At 49.6% G+C, this 20,857-nt stretch overlaps 1 protein-coding gene and 1 long non-coding RNA gene across 2 annotated transcripts; both read left to right on the top strand.

Annotated features, from left to right (window-relative positions):
* Positions 1–12,814: 12,814 nt before the first annotated feature.
* Positions 12,815–15,673, top strand: LOC123396545. The gene is made up of 7 exons (XM_045091456.1): positions 12,815–13,192; positions 13,310–13,407; positions 14,565–14,629; positions 14,776–14,826; positions 14,911–14,981; positions 15,143–15,232; positions 15,620–15,673. Exons 1-7 carry the CDS (start codon positions 12,815–12,817, stop codon positions 15,671–15,673), a joined length of 807 nt encoding a protein of 268 aa, XP_044947391.1.
* Positions 15,674–16,556: 883 nt separating this feature from the next.
* On the top strand, positions 16,557–17,464 carry LOC123398710. The gene is made up of 2 exons (XR_006610239.1): positions 16,557–16,610; positions 17,248–17,464. It is a non-coding gene; the product is annotated as an uncharacterized LOC123398710 (long non-coding RNA).
* Positions 17,465–20,857: the final 3,393 nt, after the last annotated feature.

The raw sequence follows: 20,857 nt of genomic DNA, 5'->3' as shown, positions 1-20,857 counted from the left end.
ACACAGCCACGCGCATCGCAGACGGGATCGACCTTGACACCTTTGTGGAGCCTGCCAGTCCCGGTGACGCTTGAAAAACTTTACCTCGGTATGCCAAGTGGTATCTGTATCAAACTTTGGCCACTGCTGTTGGCCGTCACATTCGTGGTTCGGTGTGGGTAAGCTTGATCCACACCGAGCCGACTGATCATAGATCCAACTTTGAATTCGAATCGAATATTTTGCTCTTCTTTCGCCAAGTTTTTTTACACGATTTTGGCTCGTGGTTTTTGTTTGGCATTTCTTGGTGAAGCTAATGGCAAACATGCGGCGCATGTAGTTGTCAGTAGTCTTCACATCTACATGAGCCTCAATGAGGGTCTGCTAAGCCTCCGAGTGGATCTCGAGGGTACACTCGAAGGAAGCTTTTTACTTAGGCGATTCTGGATCGCAGCTAAGTCTCCGAGTGCGGCTTTGAGTGCGCACTCAGAGCGAGTTTGTACTTAGGCGATTCTGGGTCGCAGCTAAGTCCCCGAGTGCGGCTGTAAGCTCGCACTCGGAGCGAATTGTTACTGATGTAGTTGTTAGTTGTCTTCACATCCACATGAGCCTCAATGAGGGTCTGCTAAGCCTCCGAGTGGATCTCGAGGATACACTCGAAGGAAGCTTTTTACTTAGGCGATTCTGGATAGCTGCTAAGTCCCCGAGTGCGGTTTTTAGTGCGCACTCGGAGCGAGTTTGTACTTAGGCGATTCTGTGTCGCAGCTAAGTCCCCGAGTGCGGCTGTAAGTTCGCACTCGGAGCGAGTTTGTACTTAGGCGATTTTGGGTCGCAGCTAAGTCCCCGATTGCGGCTGTAAGCTCGCACTCGGAGCGAATTGTTACTCATGTAGTTGTCAGTTGTCTTCACATCCACATGAGCCTCAATGAGGGTCTGCTAAGCCTCCGAGTGGATCTCGAGGATACACTCGAAGGAAGCTTTTTACTTAGGCGATTCTGGATCGCAGCTAAGTCCCCGAGTGCGGCTTTTAGTGCACACTCAGAGAGAGTTTTTTTACTTAGGCGACTCTGGATCGCAGCTAAGTCCCCGAGTGCGACTTTTAGTGCACACTCGGAGAGAGTTTTTTACTTAGGCGACTCTGGATCGCAGCTAAGTCTCCGAGTGCGACTTTTAGTGCACACTCGGAGAGAGTTTGTACTTAGGCGATTCTGGATCGCAGCTAAGTCCCCAAGTGCGACTTTTAGTGCACACTCGGAGAGAGTTTGTACTTAGGCGATTCTGGATCGCAGCTAAGTCCCCGAGTGTGTCTTTTAGTGCACACTCGGAGAGAGATTTTTACTTAGGCGACTCTGGATCGCAGCTAAGTCCCTGAGTGCGACTTTTAGTGCACACTCGGAGAGTATTTGTACTTAGGCGACTCTGGGTCGCAGCTAAATCCCCGAGTGCGACGTTTAGTGCACACTCGGAGAGAGTTTGTACTTAGGCGACTCTGGGTCGCAGCTAAGCCCCCGAGTGCGACTTTTAGTGCACACTCGGAGCGAATTTTTTCATTTTTTTAGACCGGAGTGTGCAAACACGGAAGAATTTTGAACTTGCAAGAAATCAATCTGCTTTGTATTTCTTCAATGATACTTGTTCTTTACATTGCCTCCGTCGGCGGTCATGTGTAGAAGCGCTTCAGGAGATCTCCGTTCCATGCCCGCGGCTCGTCTGTTTCCCTGTCGAGGTTGTAGAGTCGATATGCTCCGTTATTCAGCACCTTAGAGATGATGAAGGGTCCTTCCCAGGCGGGAGCCAACTTGTGAGGTCTCTGCTGATCCACTCGAAGCACCAGGTTGCCTGCTTGGAATGTGCGACTCCTGACGTGTCACGCGTGAAAACACCGCAGATCTTGTTGATAAATTGTTGAGCGAGTCAGTGCCATCTCGCGCTCTTCTTCCAGAAGATCCACTCCGTCTTGCCTAGCTTGCTCTGCTTCGGCTTCGGAGAAGAGTTCGACTCGTGGAGAGCTGTGAAGCAAGTCACTCGGAAGGACTGCCTCTGCTCCATAAAAGAGGAAGAACGGGGACCGCCCTGTAGACCTATTTGGAGTTGTGCGGAGGCCCCACAGCACCGAAGGCAGCTTGATGACCCATGCGCCGGCGGCATGTCCAACTTCTCGCAGGAGGCCAGGCTTCAACCCTTGCAGAATCAGTCCATTCGCCCGCTCTGCTTGCCCATTTGTTTGGGGGTGCGCCACAGATGCAAAATCCACTCGGATTCCTTGGCCTGTGCAAAAGCCTTTGAACCTGTCCGAGTCGAAGTTTGTGTCGTTGTCGGTGATTATGCTGTGCGGAACCCCGTACCTGGAGATGATGTCTCTGATAAATTTGATGGTCGTAAGGGTGTCAAGCTTCCTGATGGGCTTGGCTTCAATCCACTTGGTGAACTTGTCGACTGCTACCAGCAAATGAGTGAATCCCACTTGGCCTATTCTGAATGGACCGACTGTATCTAATCCCCACACGGCGAACGGCCAAACAAGAGGGATTGTCTTCAGCGCATATGTTGCCTTATGGGACTTGTTCGAATAGAACTGACAGTCGTCGCATCGGCCGACCATATCTTTTACCATTTCATTCGCCTGCAACCAGAAGAAACCAGCTCTGAATGCTTTGGAGACGATTGATCTTGAGGAGGCATGATGGCCGCAGGTTCCCGAGTGAATTTCTTCCAAGATCAACTGTCCGTCCTCAGGGGAGATGGACCGTTGAAGGACGCCTGAAACACTTTCCTTGTACAACTGACCATCAATGACGGTGAAGGACTTTGACCTGCGGACGATCCGCCTAGCTTGGACTTTGTCTTCTGGTAATTCTTGCCTCATGATGTACGCAATGAACGGCACAGTCCAATCGGGGATGAGAGCAAGAATCTCCATGATCAAATCAACCACAGCGGGGACCTCGACTTTAGTCGGATCTGTTGAGCTCTTCGGTTTTACTGGTTCCTGTGTGAAAGGATCTTCTTTTACTGAGGGAAGGTGTAGGCGCTCGAGGCAGACATCATTCGGGACCGGTCTCCGAGTGAATCCAAGTTTTGCCAATTCATCAGCTGCTTGATTTTTCAGTCGCGGAACATGATGAAGTTCCAGACCTTCAAACTTCTTCTCGAGCTTCCTTACTGCGTTGCAGTATGCAGTCATGGTGGGGTTCCTTACATCCCACTCCTTCATCACTTGATTAACCACCAGATCTGAATCGCCATACACCATCAGGCGACGGACGCCGAGTGTGATGGCCATCCGCAATCCATAAAGGAGAGCTTCATACTCTGCCTCATTGTTGGAAGAATCGAAATGTATCTGCAACACATACTTGAGTTTATCACCTTTTGGTGATATGATCACTACGCCAGCGCCGGAGCCATTCAACATCTTGGACCCATCAAAGAATATGGTCCAATGAACCGAGTAGATGTTAGTCGGTTGCTGTTGTTCTACCCATTCTGCTATGAAGTCAGCCAGAGCTTGAGACTTTATAGCCTTCTTGGCTTCGAACTTAATGTCGCAGTATAACATCTCCATTGCACACTTCGCCACTCGGCGTGATGCGTCCCGATTGTGGAGGATTTCCCACAACGGAGCATCAGAAATGACACACACCGAGTGGTCTTGGAAATAATGAGCCACCTTCTTTGCAGTCATGTAGATCCTGTAAATAAGCTTTTGATAATGGGGATACCTCTGCTGGGAAGGAGTGAGGACTTCGGAGACATAATATACTGGCCGCTGAACCTTGTACGCTTTGCCTTCTTCTTCGCGTTCGACTGTGAGAACAGTGCTGACGACTTGATTTGTAGCTGCGATGTACAGAAGAAGGGGTTCTTTACTGAGCGGGGCAGTAAGAACCGACTGGGTGGAAAGCAGGGCTTTGAGGTCGTCGAATGCAATTTGGGCTTCGTCTGTCCACTTGAAAGTATCTGATTTCTTCATGAGTCGGTACAGAGGTAACGCCTTCTCGCCGAGTCGAGCGATAAACCTGCTCAAAGCCGCTAGGCAACCTGTGAGCCTTTGAACATTATGTATTCTGACCGGCCGCTCCATTCGGACGATGGTCCCGATCTTTTCGGGGTTGACATCGATCCCTCGTTTGGAAACGAAGAAACCGAGTAACTTTCCGCTCGGAACACCGAATGAACACTTGGCAGGGTTGAGCTTGATATCGTACCTATGAAGGTTGGCGAATGTTTCTGCCAAGTTAGTCAGCAGGTCGGAACCTTTGCGTGACTTGACTATGACATCGTCCATATATGCCTCCACATTTCGACCGATCTGGTCAAGGAGGCATTTTTGGATCATGCGCATAAAAGTTGCTCCTGCATTCTTCAAACCGAATGGCATAGTGATGTAGCAGAAACACCCGAATGTGGTGATGAAGGCTGTTTTTAATTCATCCGGACCATACAGACGGATCTGATGATAGCCCGAATAGGCATCGAGGAATGATAAACGCTCGCAACCCGCAGTCAAATCAACAATTTGATCAATGCGGGGGAGCGGGAAATGATCTTTCGGGCAGACCTTATTGAGATGCTTGAAGTCGATGCACATACGGAGAGACTTGTCCTTCTTGGGGACCATGACAACATTGGCGAGCCACTTGGAGTGGTGTACCTCGCGAATGAAGTTGGCTGCCAAAAGTTTAGCCACCTCCTCTCCGATTGCCTTCCTTTTGTGCGCGGCGGACTGACGCAGGCGTTCTCGGACGGGCCGAGCAGCAGGATCCACATGCAGCCGGTGCTCAGCCAACTCCCTGGGTACACCTGGCATGTCAGTGGGCTTCCATGCAAAAATGTCCCAGTTCTCACGGAGGAATTGGATGAGCTCGGCTTCCTATTTGGGATCAAGGGTGGTGGAGATGTTCGTCGGGGCGGCGGTGTCGTCCGTCGGTGGATGCTAACTTTCTTCATGTCTTCCGCCGACTGGAATGCGGACTCCGAAGCTGGCTTCTTCGAACGCATCAAGTCAGCGGGGTCGGCTGTCTTCTTGTACTCATCCAGCTCGAGGATAGCCATCTGCTGATTGGCAATCCTCGACCCCTGCTGCAAACACTCCTCGGCCCGCTGCCGATTGCCTGTGACAGCGATCACACCTTTGGGACCCGGCATCTTTAGCTTCAGATACACGTAACATGGACGGGCCATGAAACGCGCATACGCCGGACGACCCAGAATTGCATGGTATGCACTCTGGAAGTCCACCACCTCGAATGTCAGCTTTTCCTTGCGGAAGTTCTTGTCGGAGCCGAAAACGACGTCCAACGCGATTTGGCCGAGTGACTTGGTCTTTCGTCCAGGGACGACTCCGTGGAACTACATGCTGCTCTCGCTAAGTTTGGATATCGGAATGCCCATCCCCTTGAGAGTGTCGGCGTACATGATGTTCAAGCCGTTGCCGCCATCCATGAGGACTTTGCGCAGTCGGACTCCTTCCACCACTGGGTCGACGACCAGAGCCTGCCTCCCTGGGGTGGGACGTGTGCTGGATGGTCCGACTGATCAAAGGTGATCGCAGTCTGAGACCATTTGAGGAACGTAGGGTTGGTTGGGGTTGCCATGTTCACTTCCCTGTTCACCAGCTTCAGTCGACTCTTGCTTTCCACGTCAACAAAAATCATCAATGTTGCATGGACTTGGGGGAACGGATCCTCCTTGTCCTCATCATCCTGCTCGTTGTCCTTTTCACTCGGTTGCCCTTCACCGAACCCTTGGATCAGGAGGCGACATTGCCGAGTGGTGTGCTTCGGGAATATGGCGTTGCCTTCTTCATCCATCTTCGTGTGGATTGGACATGGCTGATCCAGGATGGAATTTCCGAATTGTTTCTTCTTGGGGGTATAATGAGCTTTCCCCTTACCCTTGAACTTGGCATTCGTAACGGCTGCTGCCTCTGCCTGCGGAGTGGATGGAGCTTTCTGCTTTTGCTTCCGACTGATGTTCCCATCTCCGTCGGCGACTGCCTTATGCTTGCCGCTACGTATGTTGTCCTCTTCTTCGCCATTTGGATAGCGTGCGGCTATCTCCACTCATCTTGCTCATGGAGATGTCGCCTGTCCGATCGAACTTCAGGTACAGATCTCTATACCGCACGCCTGCCTTGAAGGCGTAGACTGCTTGGTGCTCTGTGACGTTCTCCATCGTGTGGTAGAGGGTCGTCCAGCGCTGGAAGAAATCGCGTAGGGGCTCATTCTACTTCTGGACACAGTGCGGGAGCTCCACGAGACCAGCAGGGCGTTTGCACGTTCCCTCGAAGGTCCTAATGAAGACTCGGGACAGATATGCCCAGCTGTAGATGCTTGACGGAGCCAACTGGTTCAGCCACGCTCGCGCCAAGCCGTCGAGCATCAGGGGAGATGTTTCATTGTGACCTGGTCATCTCCACCACCGATCTGGACCGCCACTCTGTAGTCGTCCAGCCATGTTTCTGGCTTGGATTCTCCTATGAACTTGCTGATTCTCGTCGCCAATCGGAAGTTGGGAGGGATGTCAGCTGAACGGATGGCCCGACAAAAGCACTCGGGACCAGAGACGACGGTCCTGCTTCCACTCGGACGGTCTCTATCGTGACCATCACGGTGGGCTCGACTCCTGTCGACCTTCCTCTGGGCGATGTACCCTCTTGCGTCGGGTCTTGGATCGTATGTGTCACCGACTGAACGCCGATCATCATGATGTCGGGGCCCGTAAGGCCCACCCCGCGGAGGGGTGCGTGAACGGCGACGATCTTCGGGATTCCTGGAACGGCTGCCTCCTCCACGCCGCTGATGAGAGTCGGGGCTGAAAACCGACCGATGCGTGTTCGCGTGAACACAACTGTTGTGGATCCTGTTGTGCGACTGGGAGACCGCCGAATTTTGTTGCCGCGCCGTGTGCAACACGGCGCGGATCTGCTCGATCCCTCTACCAGCCTCTGAATTTGTCGGTTGGAGGGAATCGGCTATCTTGGCGGTGGCAGCCAGGTTGAGGACGGGTGTGCGGAACACCTCAACGTTGCTCTAGCGAGTGCGCCGACTGGCCAAACGGCGGTGTTGACGACGAGCGCCGGATGATTCGCCGACCTCATGCTCGTTCCGACCAGTTCGGAGGGGACTTTCATGGGAATCAGCCATGTGAACTTCGGCTCCAGGCCCGCGACCCAAGTACTCGGAAGGTAACTCAGTCAGAACTGAGTCCAAGCACTGGGACGGCGGTGCGACCACAACCGACTCGAGGACCACCACTTGAGAGGACGCGTTCTGTCGCGCCTGGGCATGTCGCACCCAATGCTGGAGTGGCGGACGGCAGGACCGCTTGTTGCGGCGCGTGACGGGGGCGAAGATCGACACCGGGGCCGATTGCTGGAGAAGAAGGACGCCGCGGGCGCCGGCACGGAAGTGCATAGCCCCGCGACTGGGGAGCGCCTCGACGTCGAGAGGCGCATCCCGAAGCCATGCCGAATCGTCGACGATGAAGGAGAGTGCACCGAAGAGGATCTCATGACCCATGCACAAATCTCCGCCAGACGACATGATGAAAAGATGAAGCTGCAAACTCGCCGGAAGTCGCTTAGACGCCTGCCCCACGGTGGGCGCCAATTGTCGTGGGTATAAGTCTGACAGTAGATGTGTGGGGTACGAAAGGATGGGCAGAGCCTTAGCTACGGCGAGGTTGTATGAGTTCAGGCCCCTCTACGGTGGAGGTAAAAGCCCTACGTCTCAGTGCTCTTGGGAGCTTAGTGTCGAGTGGAATATAGGATTATAGTAAATGCCAACCCCTGCACCAGTGGGGAAGGGCGGCTTATATAGAGTGCGCTGCCCTTCACAACGGCCCGGTGGATAGGGGTGGAGTAGTGGCAAATAAATGCCTACGTTACAGGTAACGTATGCCTTAAATGCTAATAATGGCGTATGGAAACGTATGACCATTGCCCTCCTGGGAGGTTACGATGTACAGAGTGTAATTCAGTCGGTACGTTAAATACGCTCCGAATGCACGTCACCGACTAGATGATGGGGGAGTCCTTAGTTCAGTCGGAACTGTCTAAGGGCCTTGTCCTTTATGAAGGGTACTCCATGGGTAGGACCTATAGGGCAGGCCTATGACCCTACCCTAGGACTATAACCCCATCATTATGTATGGAAAATATATGTCCTCTGAGCATCTCCAAAATTTCTCAGATTTTTCTAAGGTAGGAAAATAATTTTCCACTCACAAATATCATTTCTGGCCTCAGAAAAGGACATGCAAATAAAATAAGAAAATATTTTATGAAATAATTATTTTATGATTTTGGAGAGTTATAATAGTGCTAGAATCAGAATACAATCTTTGGGTGAAGGTACCCCCTTGAAATCACGGAGTTGTAGTGCAAACCCCAAAGCAAGGTTTTGAATTAACAGAAATGAGAAAAAATACTATTGTGGAAATATTATGTTATAAAAATTATTTTATATCGACACACCCAAGCATACATACAATCAATGACAATCATGGCACTCATAGCATTTGCTTAAAAAGTTTTAATTAAATCCAAATTTGAAAATACTACAATTGAGGCAAAGTGAAAAAAGGTTATGATAGTTACAGATTAATTTCCATGATTTTTAGAAGTTTTAGGAATTTTCTGAAATTCATAAATTAGTTATTGTGTCACGAGGAGGTCACTCTGACTTTAGCGGACAACTGGACTGTCCAGGGTCAAACCTGAGACCTCGGTCCCACACGTGAGTGTCTTAGGGTTTAAGCAAGATTTAACTAATTTTAACCTACTATTAACTAGTAAGGTGGGCCCCTCTCTCAGTGTGAGTGGTGTTGATTAGCGCGGTAATTAGGTTCTAAACTAATCCCGGACAAACCGGGACCACATGGTTGTGACACACGCCGGCGAGGTCGTTGACGGGGTTATACTTAAGGGGTAGGCCTATGGACCCGTTTCCATAGGGCCCACCTAAGTACCCGTAAGGACATCACTCTCCTACAAGTCATCGTGATAGTGTCAACCTCACTCGGTCATCGTTCTCTCACTCGGCCACGTGAGGTCACTCAGTCTACTTTGCGGCAATCGGACGCTTCCCAACACTCGGTCCACAGCAAGGCATGGACAATGAAGGGACTGCAACAGCCAAGGACTTAAACAACTGCTGAAGGCCCATGAAGACCTGCGTTACCCGTAACATTGTAATTAAACCCACCGTTTCTAGTAATGCACGTAGTTATTAGCATTTATTACCATGTAATGGTGCTCGGTTGGTCGTGGCAGCCACTATATAAGCCACTCTCGGGCACCGACTCAAGGTTCAACACTAGTAACCTTTTACATCCCCCATAAGAATACACCAGCCTCCGGGCTCGAGACGTAGGGCTATTACCACTTCCGAGTGGGGCCTGAACTCGTAAATTCAAGTGCATCCATTGTGTTTAGCTAGACCGCCCCTTAGTTCGTACCCCCGGTACTATTGTCACGATCATTCCCACAAGAGTTGGCGCCCACCGTGGGGCTGCGCTTCTAGCAAATTCAGTGCAGTTGGAGATTTTCCACACTTTTGCCATCATGATGACACTCGACAAAGAGATCCTCTTCGGTTCCCTCAACTTCGTCGTGGACGATTCGGCGTGGCTGCGGGATGCAGCATGGGACACTGACGCCCTCCCCCTGCGTGGTTCGTCACACTTCAGTGCAGTAGCGCACAGAGTCCTGATCCGATAGCCGTCAGTGCCATATCACTCGGCAACGCCATGACCCGCTGACGTCCGCCGCAAGCGCTCTAGGCGCTCGCGGATGTAGCGATGGATCATGCATGCTATGCCCAACCAGGCCATCTCCGGACAGTTGGCCATGCTCAATTCTGATGAGCGCACCGTTAGCCTCTTTCCTTCATCGAGCGAGAAGTCACTCAGCGACTCCGACTGCGACAACAGCAGGGATGCAGCCGAGATTTTGATGGTCGACACCGACACGGGAAACAACCCTCACCACGCCATTGAGAACTCTCTCGGATGTGACGGCAGGGAGCATCGTCATAGCTGCGGCCACCACCACATTCTTCAGCCACTCACCGAGCAGCAGCGTGAAGAACTACGTCGGAGGAGTGACCAAGTCCTTCGCACCCCCATCATCGAAAATACCCCAGAGGAGATCACGCTGGAGAACGCATGTTTGGCCAATTTGGCCGAGTGCGAGCGCCTCGAGCGGCTCCAGCGCTCACTCAACGCTCGGGCTGCGAGAGACCAGCCAAGCTCCAGTCGCAGGATATTGTTTCCGAACGACCGCCCGTGGCACATCGAGGTGATGCGAACTCCGTTGCTAAACCTGGCTGTCGCCAATCAGATCGCTGATTCTATTTAGCAGAGTGATAGCGCGGCCGGGGAAGGCATTCGGCAAATCCAAGCTCTATTGAAGATGGCCCTTCAACAAAACTCTGTAGTGTTGCAGTCCCGACACCGCATTCATAGCAAGTCCGTCCATGTGGACACCGTGCAGTCGGCCCATAGCCCGCACGTGTAGAGGCGACGCCCAAGGTCTCCTCATTTTCCAAGAGGCCCGTGAGGATACTGGAGGCAAGGTCATTGGGATCGAAGCATGTCACCCCCTCAGGGGAGGGGCTCACTCGGTCGTCGTCCTCACGACCGTAGTCCAAGCCCCAATCGGCCGCGGGGTCATGAGGGCGGCGACTACCGGGACCCCGAGTTCAATACTCGATCCATCATCAAGCAGAAGGCGATCGAAAGATCGCAAGCAAGCCGGGGAGTGTCTGGCCTCGACTGCTTCGGCTGACACATCCGAGAGGCCGAAATCCCCTCCAACTACCAATTGGCCACGGGGATCGGCAAATTTAATGGTGAATCAAACCCAGAGACCTGGCTGGAAGACTACCGAGTGGCCATCCAGATCGGCAGAGGCGATGATTACGTCGTGATGAAGAACCTTCCCCTCATGTTGGAGGGGTCCACGAGGGCATGGCTCAACCAGGTACCCTCTAGCAGCATCCACAGCTAGGGCGACCTCGCCCGAGTGTTCTTCAAGACATTCGAGGGCACGTACAAACGCCCAGGTGGACTGACAGAGCTGCAACACTGCGTCCAGAAGCCCAATGAGACTCTCCGAGAGTACATTCAACGGTGGACCACTCGCCACAACATCGTTGAGAACGTCAACGAGCACCAGGCTATGTGCGCTTTCAAAGCGGGCACTCGGTATCAAGAGCTTATCCTCAAGTTCGGTCGATCGGGAGACCTGTCTCTCGGTAGGGCTATGGAGATCGCCAATGGTACGCAAATGGCGAAGAAGAAGACCGCCTCCGCAGCGGCAAGGGCCGAGATAGCGAGGCCCCTCAGTCGGGTAACGTTGGGAAGAAGCAAAAGCAAAAAAAGGCGACCCATCGGGTAAAGCCGAAGTAGTTGTTGTCCCAGGACAATGGCAAAACAAATCCAAGAAGAAGATGGATTGGGCTGGCAATCAGAAAGCCGAGTCGAAGAGCAACCTTCTAGACCAGCCATGTACGGTCCATTCTCGTAAAGACAAGGAAGGGGAGACTATCCCCGCCAAGCAAACGGCTCGCAAATGCCGACTGCTCCGGACAAAGATGGGCAGAGAGGCCTCTAGGGACAAGGAGGATGAGGACGACCCCGCGGATGCCTCCGGGTATCCTAACATTCACGTGACCCTCATGATCTTCACCGACGTGGAGAGAAAGAGACACTACAAGAAATATGCTCATACATGATGATTTTTAAGACGTCGTTGATGAATTCGTCATAAATCTATGATGATTTCATCCGAGATTGTCGTAAACCGTTTGAGGGGATCATATCTACATATAAATTATGACGATGTGAGTCAAAAACGTCGTAACCGCATAACATGAGATCGTCATAACTTTTACGACGATTATAAAAATGTCGTAACATGTTCTAACTATGTTGATATGTCACTCGTGGGTTCATTCTATGTCATGCGTCAAACTCGTCTAGTTTGTGAAGCAACCTACTATTCTGTCATTCCAGAAATTCTCCAAAAAAATCTCATAAATACTTTGGATCATATATTCCTCAAATATGTGAAAACCCTTCCTTCCGGCTGAATCGAGGAAATTTTGTCTTTTTCACGAGAGGTGGATAAAAACTTTTGAAACCCAACCATTTGGTCAATTGTACATTAAATATTTCCTAGTATTTTAGAAAAATGATTTGGTCCAATTTCACAACAAATATATGGTAGGTCCTTCATAAAAAAACTTATTTTGGGCACTCGAAAAATGAAAAATGAGGTTAATATGTTACTCCCTCCGTTCCTAAATATAAGTCTTTGAAGAGATTTCATTAGGTGACTACATACGAAGAAAAATAAATGAATCTACACACTAAAATATGTCTTTATACATCCGTATGTAGTCCTTTAATAGAATCTCTAGAAAGACTTATATTTAGGAACGGAGGGAGTAAATGTTTACCGTGAATAAGAGGATAAAAACTACTCCCTCCTTAAAATAATATAAGAGCATTTAGATCACTATTCTAGTGATGCAAACACTTTTAAAATAGTTTATAGAGGGTGTATAAAAGAAACAAAAAACAAAATTATATAAGATTAACTCTGATTGGTGAAATCAGTTGTGGGATGGATTGCTGACATGGCAAACATCTGTCCATCCATCCATCCATCCATCCCAGCACTCCCCTCTCGCGCACGCAGCAAGCCCCTCTCTCTCTCTCTCGCGCAGCATCCCCTCTCTCTCAGTGCACGCGAACCCTAGGCCGCCTCCCACTGCGACTCCCTCTCCCCTCGCAGCTGGTCTGCACCCTCCTTCTCCCCCACTCGATGCAGATCCATTGCAGACTCCTCCCACTGTGGCTTCTGGGTGCTCTCCGGCCCGCCCATGGCTTCCCTGGCGACAAGATCCGGCCTCCACTCCCTGGCGGTCGTGCAAGATCTGAGGCCCGCGTCGCGTGGATGAGAAGGGAACCCCCGTCCCCGCGAGATCCCGTCAGGTGCCCTCCTCCCCGCCGACGGGGATGGTGCGGCCGGCGGGCCTCCTCGACCCGACGACGAGGCGGCGTCCGTTCCTCGACCCGCGCGCCTCACCGTCGTCTCCACCGAGGAGAACCTCCTCGTCGCGGGGCTGCTGGACAACAACGAAGACGACCAGGCGGCCACCAAGGAGAACGTCACCATCACCGTCCGCTTCTGCCTGCTCAGGTTCCGCCGCGCGCTCCCGCTCCCGCTCCGCCTCGGTCGGCTCCTCTTTAAGATGGATTTGGGGGAGTGCGGGTTCATTTTGGGTTTTTTAGTTCCTCTACTCCGTGTGGCGTGAAGCCAGCGAGAGATTCGGCAGGGGGAGGAGGTCGCGTGGTACGCCGACGGGGACACGGTCGCGCGGAGCAAGCAGAACCCCAACATCGGTTATGCTTACGGTACGTCTCACTCCCTTCTCCGCTGGTTGGCGCTTGGATTGCTTGCAGATTGTGACATTGGCGGCACTGTTTTCTCTCTGGCTGTCATTTGTTTGTCATATGGGTAATTGCCTATGTCACACTGAAATGTTCAGTCCGAGCCTAAGCCAGGGGCTGAACTGACTGGATGGGATTTGGGGATACTTCTAATTATAGATGGTTGGAATTATCTCATGCCGCCCTGTCACTACTCAGTTTGCTTCTAGAGCTCAGAATACACCGCAAATGCTTCCGAATTTCGCATTATGATCTTCTAATATTGCATCAGTTTATCCTTACATTGGAAACAGGGACCTCAATACAGTTCGATGTTTATTTTGCTTATAAGTATGAAACCAGTAGGATAATGTTAGTATTCTCAAAATAGTGCACCTATTCACGAGGGGCACATACTTCAACATGGTAGTTTTGTGTACTGATGCACTGAGGATTGGATAATGTGCACCGTTTAGGCTTGCTACTCCCGTGCTAATTCACAATCCATATGCTGATCTATGTAGGGAATTGTACAAAACAAGTATTCATTAGCTCATGCTTAGGTGTCAGCATGCTTAGGTGGCAGGACTAATACAGGCTATCGGCTCTATAAGAGGTGACTACATGAGAATTCACAGTTGGACGGCACATAACTTTGAAGAACTCTAGTTTACTATAGGTTTTTTCTTTGCAGACGAATCAATTGTTGAAGTTTTCTGGTTATGGTGCTAAAACTATTGGTTTAGATAAATAAATTTCTAGGTAGTTTTGTTTACACATTCATTTGTATGAACAAATGGAACTATTTCAATGTCTCCTGCACAGCTACTTTCATCGTGGATGCATATCGTGAATGGCATTTTCATCGTGGGGAAGCATTTTCATATGGGGAAGCATTTTCAATGTCTCCTGCGTGCATATGGGGAAGCATTTTCATCATGGATGCATTTCGTGAATGGCATTAGAAAAGGAGGGACTTGCGCGCCCGCCTCCGCCGCCGCCACCGGCCCCTTACCACCGCCCCCACGCGCCGCAGGTTCGTAGGCGCTTTCTCGTAGGGCGGTAAACATTTGGGGTTGGCTGGTTGTATGTATATGCTTGGTTAACTGATCGAGGTGGCATGCGTGCGTGGCTGTTTGCAGGTCTCGGCACCGGGAGGGATGGCTCCGGTGGTGTACGGCGGCGGGAGCAATGGTGGTGGCGTGCCGTCGCCGTGGCAAGTGAGCGGACGCGGCCTCTATCGCTGCTCCTCCCTTCTTTCAATCCCTACATTTTTTTGTTTTTTCGTTTTCCCCTTGTTGGCTTGTGAGTTCGATCTGTGCACCCTTTTTTGACGCTGATTGCTTCCCGCAGTGCAAGCAGGCGATGGACACCGAGGTCACGTTCGTGCAGCCGTCCGCCGCGCCCAAGGCCGCGTCGTCATCGCCTGGCGGCGCCGCCGGCGACGAGACCGGAGGGTAACTAGGCGCTGCATGTCTACATCCCTGCTCTGTTTATTTCTTTTGGCTATTAACTGTACTAGTAATATCTATCTACAAGTATTGATCAGGGCCTGCTCTGTGTGATGCTACTCCCACGCTTGGGCTCTGAATTAGAGCTCTTTTTTGGTACCCACTGAACCCATTAGTCAAGTATAGCGACGCTGGTAGAGTTCCAGCGGCCACTGCCGAGCCTCCTTCTCAATTAGGTCCGACAACCATGATGCATTGCGGACGTCAAGGTGATATCCACCGGCGACGCTTGCTGGCGCGGGCTCGCCACCGACATCCACAAGCTCGCTGATGCCGTCTCGGTCACTCTCGTTCCAAAGGTGTGTTTTTTTTTGCTTGCTTCCTTTTGGGTCAGAAAATTGCTTGTTTTCTCACTATCGTAACTGCTGTCTTGCAACTGTAAAGTTCTTGCGAATTTGATAGTGAAATTCAATGTTATGTGAATTCTAAAGCTTCCAATGAATTATTTTAGTCTCATATACAGTGTACTAGTGGATATTGCAAATGGACTTGACACACTGTTATGCTACTTGCTTAGGTTAGGTGATTAGCTAAACAAAGTGATCCAAGCTTGACTATGCTGGTCTTTTTGCCGTTTCCCAAATGGAGATCATAATGTGCTGTCATTACACTCCAGAAATCAACAACGTGGTGCACTGATGCTCAACTGTGTTCAAATTTTGATTTCGACATTTGCATTTTGTTAGGTGGAACGTTATACACCAGTTGCAGTTATTTTACCAGAGAACAAGTGGGATTAATGACTTACTGTTTTTGACTGGTTTCATTACCGATAACAACAAAGCATGTCGATTAGGGCTAGGACTTGGTTGCAGTATGGCATATGCTAAAAACACATGAGCGTGACGATTTACACATTGACAACATTGCCCACCATAATCACCTCTTTTAGCCATCTGAAATTAAAAACAATACCCAAACTCTAAAGTTTCCATGCAGAAAGTGGAATATGTACAGACTTTATTATACAATAAATAGTGATGCACTTTACTAGTTCTGATTTTGAAGGTTTCCCTTCCACATGAGTTCCAACAATTATAGTTCAAGTCTTCTTGATATTGGTCAAGTAAACGTAGTTATTCTGGTAAAAATCGCCATTAATCAATGTTCTAAATCTGACAATCAAGTCTTATTGGGATGTATGAGCTGTGACAATTGACTTGTCGCTGTACCCCGTCCATTATTAGTCCTCAACTTCAAGTCTTTGCTAAGACAGATCCATCCACGATCTGACATTTCGATAACTTCTGACAAGTTGTTGACCTCGAGTATTCTGATGCGCAAACTGCAAGAAGATCCCAACAGATACTATTCCTTCTGTGTCCAAACTGCACTAGAACTGCTCCCATAGGCCGTGCCCTTGATCCGGTCCATGTGCCAGACCGCTGACCCGCAAAAGATAGACGACCTCCCCTTCTGACTTTGCAAATTCTCATCTCATGCATGACCCAGTAACCCGTGGAAATGCTAGCACCAGCAAACATTTGACTGCTACCGAGAATCAATCGTCAGTCCCCGAGTCTGGTATATGCATTTTTTATTTATGCAGTTGTCCATCTAAAATGATTGAAAGTGTAGCTCTCTTGTGATATCAGCTGACGCCAGTGACATTTGCCATTACAGAAGATGATCAGACTGCTTCGCAGCTTGACGGTCGAAAAGAAGAACTCTGTTCAGGTATATATATTCGGTAGTAACATATATTGCAGTATATATTTTTACATCTGTGTTATTGTCAAAGAGAATTAGTCAGCTATTGTGTTTTCATGAATAGGCTGACACTGGATCAAATATTCATTATCTTGCACCTATTCTTTAATTTTGCAGTTAAGTTTGATGCTTCCTGGTTGTCTATTGTGTTATTGCTGTAGAGTCTCTTTCCATCATGGAAAGCATTCTATGGTTGAGCAAAGCATGCTATGATGCCAACATCCAAATGGATGAAGATGTAGGATCTGGATTTTACATTATTGTTGGTAGTCGTGAGCTGTTCTAAAAATATGTTTTGACTTCTGCTTGTCTCTTTCTGCCGGGTGTGCAATGCCTAATCTTTAATGCAAATATTTGTGTCCATTATTTTTAATGCCTAATTTTAATGCAAATATCTGTTCTAAAAATATTTTTTGACTTCTGCTTGTCTCTTTCAAGGTTTTATGTCAATTACAGTAGTAGTATGTTTTTTTTGCATCGATTACAGTAGTAGTACGAACTAAAACAAATAGCTATATTGTAACTGTTATGCAGTTTTTGTGCCTTGTTTCTATTCTTGATCTATATCTTGTAGCTCTTAAAAATATGGTTGTTTCTTCTACAGGACCTCCAGGCCTAAGAAAGTTGAAGTGCGAAGCCTTGAAGCCAATTGTGTGAAGCTCTACTTATCCAAGAATGCATATTATATATTATAATAATAGGCATATCTGCTTTGTAACAGATTGGAAAAATTGTAATATACTACCTTCGTGTTAATTTGATGAATTTCACATGTTCTTTCTGCTCTATTTGAAATATTCATATCGTATGCGATTTGAAAATGTGTGAAATGAAAACCTGATCAGAACTTCTTGACATATGGGACAAATTATGAGAAGAACATGACAAGTGGGACGTACACACAAAACTGAAATTCAAAAGGCCAAAACTAAAACTGGGCCAAATGTATTTGGGCACTAAAAAGCCAGGGCCCAAATTATAATGGTACAAAAAAATTGAAAAAAATAATAAAGTGGCTGTAAATAGGTTAAGGCCCAAAAAGAAGCCCAATAAGAAAAAGCCCAAAAAAATAAAATCAGCCCATGTGATCAATTGAAATGGGTTGGGCTGATTTCAGCCATGATGTTTTGATTTCGTCGTAATTTTGCCACGTAGGACTGCCACGTAGGACTGAGTTTGATTGCCAGCGATGATTTAGGATCGTCGTAAAGTTACGACGATCCAGGAATCGTCATAAAGTTACGACGATTTTGACCAAAACGTCGTTGCTGTTCATTTCTCACGCTCCGTTTCTGACGCTTGGTTTTTCGTCGTGCGATCGTCGTAAATGAAAAACCGTGACGATGTAGCGACGAAAAAATAGCGTCGTGTACTAGCATATTCCTTGTAGTGAGATGATTGAAAGTCGTCAATGAGGAGGTAAACATGGCAGCTCCGGCTGTCACAAAGTACCTCGACTGGGCAAAAACGCTTGTCACTTTCGATCAGTCGGACCACCCGGCCAGCATGGCCACCCCCGGGAGGCAAGCACTAGTGGTCAACCCCGCAGTCAACGGGTTCCGACTGCGGAAAGTCCTTATGGACAGAGGTAGTGGCCTCAACATCATCTAGGTGGACACTCTCAAGGACATGGGCATCCCACTGTCCCGGCTTAGCAAGAGCAACAGGCAATTCCACGGGGTCATCCCTGGGAAGAAAGTCGAGTCACTCGGCGAGATCACTCTGAGCATGGTATTTGACAACAAGAAAAAAATCGCAAGGAGAGGTTGACCTTCGAGGTGGTCGACTTTTGCAGCACCTATCACGCCATCGTGGGTAGGCTCGCCAACGAACGTTTCATGGCACGCCCATGTTATGTGTATCTTAAACTTAAGATGCTAGGTCCGAAGGGCATGATCACGGTGACTGGTGATAGAAAGGTTGCCGAAGAGTGCCTCCAGCAAGGATCTAAGATCACCAACGAGCAGGTCCTTGCAGCTGAGTTCGATGGGTACAAGAAGGCAGTGGACACCGCGGATCTGCTCAAGTCGAAGCGGCCAACTACTGAATCTGCTTTTTAGTCGGCTAGCGAAACGAAGCAGGTTCAGGTCCACCCTACCGATCAGAGCGCCTCTACGACCAACATGTCCACTTCACTCGGAGAGAAATAGGAAGTCGAGCTCATCCAGTTCCTCCGTGAGAACTGGGACATCTTCGCATGGAAGCCAACTGACATGACGGGGATCCCCACAGAGCTAGCTAAGCATCTCCTCCGAGTGGACCCGAAGATCAAGCCTATCAAGGAGCACATGCGCCACTCATCCGTGGAGAAGTGCAAGGAAATCGGCAAGGAGATCGCTCGACTCCTAGCTCCTAGGTTCATCCGCGAGGTGTACCACTCCGAGTGGTTGGCGAACATGGTCCTGGTAAATACACTCCGAATGTGTATTGACTACAAGCACCTCAATCAGGCATGCCCAAAGGATCACTTCCCTTTGCCTCGCATAGATCAAATCGTGGATTCTACTGCCGGATGTGCACGCCTGTCGTTCCTGGATGCATGTTCCGGGTACCACTAGATCCGAATGTATGGACCGGATGAAATAAATACAGCTTTCATCACCCCATTCAGGTGTTTTTGCTACATCATGCTGCCATTCGTTCTCAAAAACACCGGGGCTACACTCCAGCGTATGATTCAAAAATGTTTGCAGAGACAAATCAGTCGGAATGTCGAAGCGTACATGGACGACATCGTGGTAAAGTCCAGGAAAGGTTCCGACCTTCTCGCCGACCTCGCCGAAACCTTCGCAAATCTTCGATGCTTCAGAATTAATCTCAACCCAGCCAAGTACACCTTCGATGTTCCGGCTGGTAAGTTACTCGGTTTTCTCGTTTCCGAGTGAGGGATCGATGCTAACCCGGACAAGATCAGAGCCATCGTACAAATGAGACGGACGGATCGCATCCACGACGTGCAAAGGCTTACGGGCTGCCTCATGGCCCTCAGTCGGTTTATCTCGCGGCTCAGTGAGAAGGCCTTGCCTCTCTACCGACTAATGAAGAAATCCGACAGGTTTGAGTGGACTGATGAGGCGCACGTCGCATTTGACCAACTCAAGGCCCTCCTTTCCAACCAGCTGGTGTTGGCTGCTCCATGCAGCGAGGAGCCCTTGCTCATGTATATCGCTGCCACCAGTCAGGTGGTTAGCACCATACTCACCATGGAGCGGGAAGAATCGGGCAAGGCTCACAAGGTACAAAGACCAATATACTACATTTTTTAAGTATTGACCCCGTAAAAACAAACAAAGGTACCTACACTATCAGAAGCTCGTTTATGGGATCTATGTGACCGTGAAGAAGGTGGTACACTACTTCCAAGATCACTCGGTCACTGTCATCAGCGACGCTCCCCTAGCAGAAATTCTGCACGATCGAGACGCGACTGGCCGAGTGGCCAAATGGTCGATTGAACTCCTACCGTTGGAGATCAAGTTTGAAGCCAAGAAAGCAATCAAGTCTCAGGCCCAGGCAGATTTCCTCGCCGAGTGGCTAGAGCAAGAGCAACCTGCTCTAGTCGTCCCCGAGCATTGGACTATGTTCTTCAATGGATCCAAGATGCTCCATGACTCGGGGGCTGGGGTGGTTCTCGTTTCCCCGACGAGAGACCGATTGAGCAACCTGCTCCAAATTCACTTTGATTCGTCCAACAATGAGGCCGAGTACGAGGCCCTCTTGTACGGGCTCCGCATGGCCATCTCACTCGATATCCGCCGATTGATGGTTTACAGTGACTCGGATCTCGTCATCAACCAAATCATGAAGGAATGGGACATTTGAAGCCCATCTATGATAGCCTATTGCAGCACGGTCAGGAATCTCGAGAAGAACTTTGAAGGATTGGAACTACACCATGTGCCCCGAGCCAAGAACCAAGCAGATGACGACTTGGCGAAGATCGAGTCCACTCAGAGGATGTTCCAAAGGGCATGTTTCTCGAGCACCTACGCATCCCCTCAGTCAAGGAGGACCCTTTCACCGAGGAGCCACCACAAGCAATCGGCCCGTCCGATCCGACTGAGATTGATGTCGCGGCCATGGTCGACCTCATCCACGAGATGCTGGTCATCGCTCCCGAATGGACACAACCTTATTTAGCTTACTTGCTCCGACAAGAGCTTCCCGAGGACGAGAAGGAAGCCCGCCTGATTGTTCGGCAGTCTAAAGCTTTC

The sequence above is a fragment of the Hordeum vulgare genome, chromosome 5H (genome assembly GCF_904849725.1).
Source record: "Hordeum vulgare subsp. vulgare chromosome 5H, MorexV3_pseudomolecules_assembly, whole genome shotgun sequence".
Classification (NCBI taxonomy): Eukaryota; Viridiplantae; Streptophyta; class Magnoliopsida; order Poales; family Poaceae; genus Hordeum; species Hordeum vulgare.
Note: the sequence above shows the minus strand (reverse complement) of the source record. Positions and strands in the feature narration are given on the sequence as shown.

What these genes read in the sequence shown, in the direction of transcription:
- LOC123396545 (XM_045091456.1), top strand. Translation starts at nt 12,815, where the DNA reads ATGCAGATCCATTGCAGACTCCTCCCACTGTGGCTTCTGGGTGCTCTC. An exon ending in CAACATCGGTTATGCTTACG is followed by an intron (nt 13,408 to 14,564) that starts GTACGTCTCACT and finishes GGCTGTTTGCAG; the next exon opens with GTCTCGGCACCGGGAGGGAT. An exon ending in CGGTCACTCTCGTTCCAAAG is followed by an intron (nt 15,233 to 15,619) that starts GTGTGTTTTTTT and finishes GCATTTTGTTAG; the next exon opens with GTGGAACGTTATACACCAGT.